Raw genomic sequence first — 12,953 nt, forward strand, 5'->3', positions numbered from 1 at the left:
CACACCAGCCTCATTTCTGAAGAAGGGCTTATGCCCGAAACATCGATTCTCCTGTTCCTCGGATGCTGCCTGGCCTGCTGCGCTTTTCCAGCACCACACTTTTCAACTCTGGTCTCCAGCATCTGCAATCCTCACTTTCTCCTAATCAACCTGGATGAGATCAGATCGTGAGTGGAGCCAAAATCAAATCTGGATTTGCATCTGAACCACAGTAGAATCCATCTACTCAATATAAAAACACCTTACATTATACAGCACCTTTAATATATTAAAACTATTAGGAAGCTTAAAGTTTGATTTGGAAACCTGAATTGAGCAAAAATTATTTTCTTTTAAATAAGTACTAATCTTATTTTCAAAGTTTTTATCTCTCCTCAAATCATTGGTGGCACAGAGTGCACAGCTTAGAATACAGGCACATTTACACATTGGATGGAAATACATTACATTTAGGTAGGATACCAATGGCTTGATCTCCCTTGTCCAGTATCTTTGTTATTTGATACTTTAATGCTATTTGTGTATACAGTCAGTTCTTCTATAACACGATGGTCACGATCTTGTACGCCCTGTGTTATAGAAAAATCGTGCTTTAGAAACAGCGCTTAAAGTGTTGGTGCTGTAATCGTGTTACAGCCAACACACGTTTTAAAAGTTTCGCTGTAGAAACAGTACCCCCAATTCATCAATTGCGTAACAGCGAATTCATGTTGATGAAACACGCGTTATAACAGAACGACCTGTAATATCATTTTTTCTCTCTGTAACAGGCAGTATTATAATGGGCATTAACGCTAAAGGTGACTGCTTAAAGCACTGGTATGAGTGCCTGAAGAACAAGGATAAGAAGATTGAACGCTGGCATACGCTATACAATGCGAATCCCATTCCCAGTGACTGATCTGCATCCTTATCAGAGCCGACATTGAGTTTGTGCCATCAAATTTGGCCACTTCCTTCTTCCTTCATCCATCCTATTTTCTTTCATTTGAAAATACTTTGATGAGGGGACACCATCTCTGTGAAAAGTGTTTAATCAACATTTGTCCTGTGCTTAGTACAAAATATATATTACAATCACCTTGGAACACATCACTGCACCATACATGCAAAACATCACTGTGAGGAAAATGGTGCATGATTACTCTGGCATTACGTCTTACCCTCACCTCCTTAAAAGTCACTAAACAATATTCTGGGAAGACCTAGTCACATTAAACTAAGACATAAGTTTGCCTCTCTTTACTTCCTAGTAGCAGTTGGCCTTTCTTTGACAAATGTTATCTAATTAGGCCCAGCTGAACTATTCATTGTGATGGACGAACGCAAAGTTTCATCGACATTGTGGCATTGGCAGGTTACCAGGTTCTAGGTAGTGGGGTGCATCAGAGATCCAGGACCCTAGTTGGCCACTGTGCCCTAGGCTGGGACCAGGAACATGACCAGGGCGTGTGGGTTCTGTTCCTATCCCTACATTTTACAATGTACAGGTGGCTGTGCCAGGGAAGGTGATTAGCTGAAAACTGCATGCAGCAACCATTAACGTCAACCCTACTATCTTTTATGATCAATCTTTGCACTCATCTATACTTAGCAGGCTCAAACTTACCAACAGTTCAACTGCAGTGGAATCTGGATCTTGGGACAGACTGTGTATCCATAGGTTTCCTACCCTTTTAAATTGGACTTCTCACTTCTACCACAGTAGGAAATATTTTGAGCCCTCGTCTGGTGCTTTCTGGAGATGTTGGTGTTTTAGGAAATTCAGCAGGCCCCTACAGCTTAGAAAAGAATTGTAATCTGAGAAGACTGACTACATGACTTTCCTTTCTATGTTAACCTGTTTCAGTTCTCCAACTTTTTTTTTGAAACAGTAAGCTGTCATACCAATGTCCAGCTCCTCAATGAACATGAACCTCTGTTGCATCGCTAGATCGAGGGCACAGCCTTCGAGTAAAGGGAAGACCCTTTATAACAGAGATGAAGAGAAACTTTTTCAGCCAGAGAGTGCTGAATCTGTGGAATTCATTGCCACAGAAGGCTGTGGGACCAGGTCATTGAGTATATTGAAAACAGAGATAGATAGGTTCTTCATTGTCAAAGGAATCAAAGGTTACGAGCCGTGACTGAATGGTGGAGCAGACTTGATGGGCCGAATGGCCTAATTTCTGTTCCTATGGCTTATGTCTTATAGATGTACAGGTGGCTGCTTCAAATGGCTTGCATGTCCAAGATATAGGGCAGGATCACTAATAAGCACAGCACCAGACGCAAGTAATTCCACATCATACTTCTGCCACTGAAAAGGATACAGAATTTCCTGCCCATTGTCTCTAACGGAAATTCAATTTAATCTAATATGAAATAAGTCCAGTAATTGCTTAAAAGGCAACTGAATCAATCTCTCTGACAGTAAACTTTAGGTTCTAAAATACATCTATCCCAAATTTTTACCTAGATCAATAGGTCATTAAAAATATCTTGAGCATAGAGTCATCTGGTGCTTTAGAACTGTATAGAGTTTTGATCTAACCTATGCGATAGAGAATCATTAACTTAAAAAAATTGATATTTCCATTGCAGCTCTGAACTCAATTTTTGACCAACTTTTTAAGAGCATCATACATAGATCAGCGTAGAGGAGAGAATTTAAAGGAAATATATATGATGCTTAAGTGCTTAAAGTTGTAATGGGAAATCTCTGAACATTTCTTTTGTCTCTTTGCAATATTTATTTCTTAGAGGGAAATGAGGGTAACCATTTTATAAAGACAATCCCCTCACCTAACACCATCAATGCCAGGTATTGCCCTCAGCATTCTCTTCCTATTCGTGCCACTACTGATGCAAGGTCATAATACGAACAGGAAGAGGTTCCAAATTAAATGTCTGCTATCAGGCTGACTCTAACCCATTTGCAATAAAGCACAACATGAGAACAAAGAATACACAAGGCAAAAGACTTGAAAGACTTTTTATAAATTTGAGGCAATTCTGTCGAGTAAAGGTCATTTATGATTGATTTACAGATCGTGTTAATGTATTCCTACAAAGAATTAATTTTTAAAATGGTGATAGGGAAGTATTCCAAAGTAAAAGGGAAGACTTTCTGGTATATGTACTTTGAAAACTTGGTTGTATAAGAAAATTCAAATTAGAAAATTTTTTTTTAAACTATGCATTAGGTGCTGCATCATCCACAATTTCCACACTTTTGATCAGTTTTAATTAAATCTATTATCAATGAATTTAGGATGTCAATAGGAGATCCTAAATATTATTTTAATGCAAATTTTAAGATATCCAATCCTGATTGCTGTTCAGCCTTGAACTGGCTAAGCATGCACCTTGGGTTAGAACAGAAATGGATTCATCTTTCTAAGGATTTCTTGCACTTAGCTTACGTAGAGCTCCTGTCAGAGAGACAGGAGAAGAATGAAGGTGAAAAGAAAACCTTCCAAACAACTTGTGAAATAAAATTTAGCAAACGTTCAGCATTTGAGACAACAGACAATATTTCAGGTGTACACCCTTCAAGAGAATGCCTGATGGGTAAACTGTCTGTCTTCTACACAAATGCTGCCTGATCTATTATGTTTCCAACATTTGCTATTTCTGTTTCAGAATTATAGCATAGACATAATCTTTATTTTCGTTCATAGATCCTCTGTTTAATGTAGCCACATATTTCCAAATAGTTAATTACTTTCTCATTATAACTGTGTTTGTTTCCTTGCAATTAAAGAGGTCAGCAATAAAAGGAATTAACAAGAAAAGCAGGATCAAATATTCACTGAATGACAGCATAATCTTAAACGATTTTAAAGAGCACTGACCAATCGGTCTCTATTATCTTCTCACCATTTAGCTATCTATCTTTCATAGATCCAAAGAGCATGACCTCATCCATCCCCACATTAAAATCCATCAGTACAGCTTGACTTGCTTTCTGGATCTATCAGTGACCTGTGCAACAATTCACACCCTTGTAGAGAAAGACAGACCAAACAAAGGAACTTCGGTTACCATTTGCTCTCACCTTTGGAACCTGGGCATAAAATCACTCCAGATTAATGCATGGAAATCACTATTTTATCTTTCTCCCTGCTGGCCGTTAAGGGCTTAACTGAAATTTTCTAGGTGTGGTCATGGGGTGACTATATGTTACATCAGTTTGCAAACAAAAATTTGTTCATAATTTATGTAGATGTATTGCTCAAGAGAAAAACTGCATTATTGTGTGGAAAATGGAATTATGTATTGAAGCTTTTCTGAGTCTGGAAGATATAGAACTACACTGTTTGTGTAGAGTGGGGGCAGTATTAATCTAGCTCATGCTGAATCTGTGTTTGGGCTTCATATGAATGCTTACTGCTAAAATGAAAGAAAAGCTTCAATTCACAGCTCTTACAAACACCATGTTATGGAAACAAAATTCATCTCCTGTACCCACCATCCAGCAAATGCAAAACATTGACAACAGCAATATTATGCATTTTGCACCATTAATACAGTGAAGTATTCCAAGGTGCCTAACAGAATGTTACGAAATAAAATTTGACACCAATCAAAAGCTTAGACAATGAAAGATTTTAAGAAGTAACTTGAGTGGTAAAGAGATTGACAAAGAAATTTATGGTGGGAATTTCAGGCAACAGAAGGCATAGCTGCCAATGGCAATCACATTTACGTTCCTGTTCCTGGATGAGTTGATTTGGAAAACTTAACTTCAATATTTCCGAGGCAATACAAGTACTTTAGCTGGTGTAGAGTCATTGGCTGTGCCTTGTTGCAGACAACTTACAATGGCACATATGTCAAGTATTAACTGTTTAACAAGCACAATGAGATCACAATAGTATTTGAACAGGAGACATAAAACTATATCTGTCAATGCATGAATCTCACCAGAGCAACTTAGTGAATTGAATTTTTTCATTCTGTTTGTCCTATGTATGCTGTCACCTAATTCCAAAATCTTCATTTAATGGCCAGGAAGGAAGATTAGAAGAAAGAAAATGCTTGATACTAAATACTTCCCATAAGCAGCTGTTGCATCCAGGAGCATATCAATCAAATAATAATTGTCTTCCAGTTTTGCTTTTGTTGAATTCTATCTCAACCAATGTTAGACTGATGATTCTGAAGCTAGGTATTCATTGAGATGCTCTGTCCATTCTCTGAAGCTTAGTACAGAATCTGAAGAGTCAGCATGAGGAAGCAAATGGTGTTGTAATGATTTTGTACTTCTAGATGTCTTGAACTCTTTGTAAATATGTTATGATGCAGTATTTAATCAAACATGATAGTGGCATCTAGTAATAGAACATCAGTAGGTCACTGACTGTTTCTTTCTACAGTGTTAATGGGTCATCTATTTTGGGCAGCTTTGATGCCTTTCTGTGGTGCTTCATAGGAATGCCAAATATCCACGTCAGAGATGTTCATTTTCTATTATGTTTCCATCTGAGGCTTACACTTAACTGCATTAACAAATATGCTAAAATGAAGTAATTTCACCTGTCTGGTTTTATAACCTTTGTGTAAGATATAATCTAGAGAAGCACATCTTTGCACATTCTTGTCAGAAAAATTTGGCATATTTAACAATACAGTATTACTGGACTTTGTAGTTGTTAGAATCTCATTTCATTATCTTAACACAAGCTGGACTCTGTATTTCCAGAGTTTTACATTTGCAATCTTTGAATTTCAAATTTTAACTTTTATTCTATTCTTAAGTGTGGCTTTTTAGCTCTTATTCCAAATTTCCACTTCTCAGTAGGATATTAGAATATTATAGAACATCATTGAGCATTATAGTAACTAAAATATCATTCAGTCAAATGGATGTTGAATTCCACCATGAACAAATACTTACATATAGAAATTATAAAGCAGCCCATGAATTCATTGAAACTCAACAACACTTCACAGGTGATAGAGCCTTGCTGAGATTTTACTTTTTAAAATTATATCATGGGATGTGGGTGTCAGTAGCTGCCCATTCCTAATGTCTTTGAGAAAGTATCAGTGAACCACCTAGTTGAACCACTGTAAATACATATGGTGCTGGTTGCTGATATCTCAGAGTCACATTGATACTTGCTGAGCTTCCACAAAGCCACACGGTAATTAATTGAGATTCCTTGGATGAACTTTGAATCTTTCTAAAACTTCCCAAAATTTAACTAAGATAGAATGTAACATCATGCAAGTTTGACCATGTGATATTATTGTAATCAGTTCCCTTATAACAGGTGCATGGGTCAGAATACTATACTTTTCATTATCAACCCTTTGCAAATCATCTTCCACATGATTCTGGAGAAGGACATCGAAGCAGTCAGTAAGAAAATGGTTATCTTTAACAGCAGAATGAAAATCAGACATTAGTTTTAAATCTTACTTGTCATTGTCCTAATACACAAAGTGCTTTATTCTTTATGTATGAAACCGTTTATAATAATCACATATCACTATCTGATCTCTATCCATGCTTCTGTCCATCTATCTGTAATCTACTTGCTGCTATGAGTTTAGGCAGTGCATGTTGCTATATAGCAGTCAGTTCCGAAAACAACCTAAATTTGGGGCTCTTATGGTGTTGAGTCATTCAATAGCAACAATGATAGGATCTAATTTAATGCTAATATCCAGGAAAAATGAAAATGCCTCTTTTGTGTGCTTCTGGGTAAAAGAAAAATCTGCCAACACTGAAGATAATCAGTTATAAGGTAGGTCCAGCCTGAGCTCTGTTTATAAATAGCATGAGATACCTTTTTAATCAGCATGTTCAAACTGGTTACCTACGAAGCTGCATGATGTTTTGCAGTGGATATACATTGAATTAGATATAAGAAACCAGAACTTGATTTTGTATTGAGGTGCCTGCAATACTTAGGCTGTCTTCCAGTGCATGCTGATATAAGCTGTGAACCACTTTGTCCTGATGTTGCCTGTAAAGCGATACAACACACAATCCTGTCTTGCTCTAAATTAACACAATAAAAAAAAGGTGGTGCAGTGATGGACAGTATTATGGCTTTGGTTGTTGTGGGTTTTTAATGCTGTGTTCATTTATCTCCACACTCCCTCATGGAGAACGTGGGCACTAACTCTGCCTTTAAGATTTCATGGAAGATTAAGGAAACCTTACCTCTTTTTTTTTCATGAATTATACTAATGAAGACTAAAGGCTGGGGTTGTGCAAGCAGGTGATTAAATCTCAAACGAAAGGCGAGCATGGCCTGCCTCCAGAGAGCTCCAGCGGTGGTGTGAGAAACAGAACTCACTCATAAATCAGCCTGAGACAAAGCCTTGGAAACAAGAACAATTTATTACAGCCTTGCAAGTACCGTACGCTTCTGTAATCAAGCAGAAACCGTGCACGAAAACAGAGCCTGTTAGCATTCTTATTCAGTTTACAAGTTGCAGAATCACGCCTCCCTTTTCCCATCCTATCATAAGCCGATTACCTGACTTGTTTTTTTTCTCCTCGTTATTTTCTTATCTGGCCATCCTGCTGTCCTTGTCTGCATTCTTTGTTCCTTGTTTGTTACAGCTTGTTCTTTTATCCAGTTTCTCTTATCATACTATAAGCTTTCCTTTAAGTCATTTTCTTATGTTCTACCCTCTTACGCCTTTTGGCGATGAGGTTCACAATCTTACATTTTACATTTGTGCTATTTGTCCTTCGAACTCTAGAAGCATTCTTTGACTTTCCCTTTGTTGTATATCACCTGCTGATTGTAAAAGCATCTGATGATTTATTTGGGTTCCTTCCCCAAGGGATGTCATCAGTCAGCTCATTACCCATTTTAGGACATTGAACCCTACCACCAGACCCATTAATATCAATAATCCATAGATAGCTAGATTGACTAACTACCTTCCCCAACCAGTCAATCCCCAATTCCCCCATTCCCATCCTTTTTCGTTCCAGTACCGATTACCGGCCTCCCTTATCTTGGCGATTTTGTCTCGCACATGTTTGGAGATACCAATAATGTTAGAGGAGACTTCAGGTATGTATGTACAACATTCCTCTCCAATTAGTGCACAGGTACCACCCTTCTCTGCTAGAACATAGTCCAGAGCCATCCTGTTCTGAAGGGTCGTTAGCCTAGTGGCAATCATTTCGGTCGTTATGGCTGCTTCTTGGGATTGGGTTTCGGCCAACGCATCAGCAGTATTGTTGGCCAACCCTTCCAGGGAAGCCGTCAACTTTTGTATTTCTACTCCTGCTCGAGCGGTCCCATACATAGGTATCAAAGTCCAGAGGAGGCGATCTCCTTCCGGGTTACTCGCCTTCCTCCCTGTTTATTCCGAGGTATTTTTGGGGCTCTCTTTAACAGTCTCAAGTGGGGAATTAAAAGACGAGGTAGCAGCAGCCACTCCAGCCTTTCTGGCTTTGAGGCAGTGTTTGATCAACATCATAACATGCATGCATTCCTATACATTCAGTCACGTGAATGTATTTTTCCCCAGAAATAAATGGATAGGCCTTCAGGCCGCATACCCAATATGTTCTGTTTAATATTTGGGGAATGGTCGTGGCAGTGGCTTGGCTGGTGTAGACACAAGATGATTTTCCTAATTGGAAGGGTGCGGTATCATTTTGATTACAGAAACAAGTGGTATTATTTACTGCTTCTTTCGGTGGGGAAGCTCTAAGGCTATTGATAGCACCCAGAGTTTTCGGGGCTGGTCAAGGGAACCATCCTGCAAAGTTATAATTACCCCTGTCAGATCTCCATTTTGTACTGTTTGAGCCCGAGTCAAATTGTTGTACATCATACCCTTCTCTTTTGGTAAATGGTTTTACCGTGAGAGGAATTCTGGATTCCCCATGGTGAGGGATCTGAGCACATACCCAACAGTCAGTATGCCCCTTTAGTTTAGCATAATTCTGACATAAACTGGTAAAATGATTTTTCCCACCCTCCTTCACAGCTAGCGCCAATATTATCGTGACAATATAAAGCTGACCACTCATTTCAGCTCACAACCCTATCTGTTTATTCCCTAACCCTTTGTATGCCAGGGAGGAGTGAGTCCATGCAACACTTACAGTTGTTTTGGGATACAGTTTTTTTAACCAATACTTAATAGTCTCTTATCTCAGTCCATTCTTTTTGCTCAGCTTGACTTTCAGAGGGTTGTCTGTAGGATGTGCTTGCCACTCTGCCGAAGGGGAAGGAGCGTCCATGGGGCCCTTAACACGAGTGTAATGACTCCACCCTTTTTCAGCAGTTCGGACAGCTGTTTCAGTAGTCAGGAGGGTTAGGAACGGTCCTTCCCAGCTTGGGTGCAGTTTGGTATCTTTACAGGTCTTTATCAGGACCCAATCACCAGGTCGTATCCAATGTACGGCGAACTCAAGTGGAGGTGTCTGGGTCAACAGACCCTTCTTCCTAAGGACAGACAAAGAAGAGCCGAGCGCCACAATATAGTTCTTTAAAAACTTATCATTGAACTCTACAGTTGGTAATTGTCCTGTCACTTCCTCATCATTTCTCTATTTAGGGTTGGCTCAAAAATAGGCACCAAGAATTCCTCGCCTTTTACTCCAGAAACCCTGAGATTCTTGTTAGTCAATTTAACACCGGTAGGTCTAAAACTTAGGGATGATCGTGCCGCTCCCATGTCCACCAAAAATACTGCCTCCTCCCCTTCAGGTCCCACCTTTAAATTTATTGAGGGTTCCCAGTGGGTCTCAGGAGGAAGGAACCCCTGACTCCCCTAATCTTCATCCAAAGTCATTAGGGAAACGGCTTCCCTTTCTCGTGCTAATTCCGGGCATTCCCGTTTAAAATGCCCCACTTTCCCGCAATGGTAACACCCTGCCTGTTGCCTCCTTTCCCAGGTGTCCGACCTTTGTCTTTCGTGTCCTCCCCTATCCTTCCTGTTATCCCCTGATCCCACTCTCCTTTTTGTTATTTCTTCTACTACCGCCATCATCATTTTGGCTTTCTGTTTCTGCTTCTCGTCTTCCCTTTTCACATACACTTTCTGTGCCTCACATAACAGCTCTTCCATCTGTCTTTCACTCCATCCATCTAATTTCTGTAATTTCTTTTGTATGTCCAGCCATGATTTAGTTACAAACTGGACCTTTAAGAGTCCCTGTGCTATCAGATTATCGGGATCCATTCCCGAATACTTCCTTGTGGCCTCCTTGAGCCTTTTAAGAAATGCAGAAGGGATTTCATCCTTCTCTTGTCATACTTCAAAGGCCTTAACAAAGTTTTATGATCTAGGTGCTGCCTCTTTAATTCCTAATATTACCATTTCTCGTAGATTCCGCATTGACTCCCTATCTTCTCTGTTATTATTTTCCCAATGAGGGTCAACATTTGGGAATTTCTGTTCTGCTGGAGCCCCTTCTTCCCCAACTGGGTGCTTCTTTTCCCATTCCTATAAAGCCGCTCTCCTAATCATACCTCGTTCTTCCCCTGAAAATAACGTTCCTAAAATTGCCATCAGTTCTCCCCAGGTATATAAATTAGGCCCTAGGAATTGATCTAATTGTTCAGCTAGTCCAACCGGATCCTCTATTAAACTTTTCATTTCCTTTTTAAAGGCCTTAACTTCACTGCTAGTTAAGGGAGCGTTTACATATCCGATTGTACCTTCCCCAATCGGAACCTAATTTTACATTTTCCATTATCTCTGCCCCTCCTTTACATGTGGTGGCTCGAGTGACTCTGCCCCCCCCCCCCCGGTTCTGCATCTTTTAGTTCAGAGTCCGTTCCCCTTTCTGTGTCTGGACTCGGTTCTACTTCGGGAGCTGTAGGCTCGTTCCGGGAGGTAGTATATATGGGCGGCAAACACATTAAGGGATCCCATTGTGGCTTCCCTTGTTCATTCTTTTTCTGTTCTTTCCCCGATTCCTCCGTATTCATGGGACATAATTTTACTCCCGTGCTCCCTATCTAACAAGCCACATAATCAGACTCTTTTTGACTGTACGGTTCTTTCCAATTGACATATATATTAAGATCTTGACACAGCCAATCCTCTTCGGACCCATATTAGGGCCAAAAAAATACCAGGTGCCTTAATACTTTCTCTAGTCCAAACGAAACAACAATAGTTTATCATTGTAGCCTTATCTTTCTCTCGCGTCCGGAGTTGTGTTCCCAATTACCCAACATTTTCTCAAAAGGACTGTCGGGCGGAATATATTCCCCTTTAATGTTATTTACAGATCGATCATTACACAGGCAACTCCCCGTGCCTCCCATTGTTGCTAATTTAATTAATCTTAATGAGGTCCGGTGTCACCTTCTTCCACACCGCCTTCAGGGTCCTGACTAGACACCTTACACATCTGATTAATCTGACCAATTAAATGCTTTTTGAGACTTCAACTGTTCTCCATAAATCACTTTTATGTAAGGATAAAAGAAATTAGTTAGAAACTCTTAGTAAGGTAGTCATGACCTGTAAAAAGAACAGGAGTTAACATTTTATTTCATAATCTGTAAAATCCTTAAAAGAACCTTAAAAGAAATCATGTTAAAATTTCCATAGAAATCAGATTCAAAACAGTCCCGGATCTCAAGCTCCAGGGAACAAAGCACAAACATTCAATCACCAACAAACAAATGTGCATTCAAACCAAATCACAAAGGGTTAAACTTTCTATTAGCTGTGCAGCTCTTTTCTCTCTCTCTCTCTCTCACACACACACAGACACCGTGTCTCACAGACACTTTGAGTTTCCTGCAAAGACTCCTCTAGCTATTGAATATTTTTCTGGACGTCTGGCCATAAGTTAGTTATGAAGTGCACCCTCAGTAGCCCTTCAGCTACTAGCCCTTCTGACACGGGCTGTTTTCCATGGACATTTGCTTAATTTTATATATCGCCAATTCCCCGTACTTTCGTACGTCCCGACCACCAATGCAATACTTAAAGGTCTCTTTTCTTACCTTGATCTGTGCACAGAGTTACCTGGACATTTTGGTGCGCCCCGTCCCGCGGCAATTCCTGCAGCAAATACCGCTGCCCCCGGTCGCCCGGATACATCCTTTAAGACCTTTCCCTACCCGGGTCTTGTGCACAAGAGTTGCCTGACCATACACGCCGCGTCTGCCCGCCTTGTTTCAGGGTCTCCGTCCGGATCGTACTCGCCCAAACTGCAAATGACAAGCAAGGGAGTCGGAGTCAATGCATAAGAAACAAACGACAGGCAAAAGTAGACATTAGGCCATTTCAAACTGATGTTGGAAGCCTAGAGATGGGAGATAAGGAAATAGCAGGAGAACTTAATAAGTACTTTGCATCGTCTTCACAGTGGAAGACATGAGTAATATCCCAACAAGCTGAAATGTGTTGCTGGAGAAGCGCAGCAGGTCAGGCAGCATCCAAGGAACAGGAGAATCGACGTTTCGGGCATAAACCCTTCCTCAGGAATGGGGAAAGTTTGTCCAGCAGGCTAAGATAAAAGGTAGGGAGGAGGGACTAGGGGGAGGGGCGTCGGAAATGTGATAGGTGGAAAGAGGTCAAGGTGAGGGTGATAGGTCAGACTGGGGTGGGGGCGGAGAGGTCGGGAAGAAGATTGCAGGTTAGGAAGGCGGTGCTGAATTTGATGGATTTGACTGAATTATATATAGCGTTAAGGTAGCTGACTAGCACAACAACACTTAAGCGTATATCATCCACTGCTTTTTCTTCACTCGGAATATAAGCGAAGCTAGTAAAGCCTGGCAAAGTTACAAAACAGGGCTACTTGCATGCCAAATAGAATAAGCAACAATTGATATGCAGAGATAAGCGATTCCACAACAAACAGATCTGATCCATGTTCTGCAGTCCTGTTTGCTGATGACTGCACAATCTTCAACGTCATTCATGACTCCTCAGACACTGATGTAGCCCATGCCCAAAATGTGGACAATGTCCAGGCTTGGGCTGACAAGAGGCAAGTAACATTCACATGATAT

The 12,953-nt window shown here is 40.2% G+C and overlaps 1 protein-coding gene across 5 annotated transcripts in view; it reads left to right on the forward strand.

Moving 5' to 3' along the window:
* The window catches only part of LOC122562579 (rabphilin-3A-like), a 239,783-nt gene extending 237,773 nt beyond the window's left edge, over positions 1-2,010 (forward strand). For all 5 annotated transcript variants that reach the window (XM_043715534.1, XM_043715537.1, XM_043715533.1 and 2 more), the window contains one exon: positions 771-2,010. In XM_043715534.1, coding sequence (XP_043571469.1) covers positions 771-901 — 131 coding nt within the window. In that variant the 3' untranslated portion in view covers positions 902-2,010. The remainder of the gene's footprint in view (positions 1-770) is intronic.
* Positions 2,011-12,953: the final 10,943 nt, after the last annotated feature.

This window comes from Chiloscyllium plagiosum, chromosome 25 (genome assembly GCF_004010195.1).
Source record: "Chiloscyllium plagiosum isolate BGI_BamShark_2017 chromosome 25, ASM401019v2, whole genome shotgun sequence".
Taxonomy (NCBI): Eukaryota; Metazoa; Chordata; class Chondrichthyes; order Orectolobiformes; family Hemiscylliidae; genus Chiloscyllium; species Chiloscyllium plagiosum.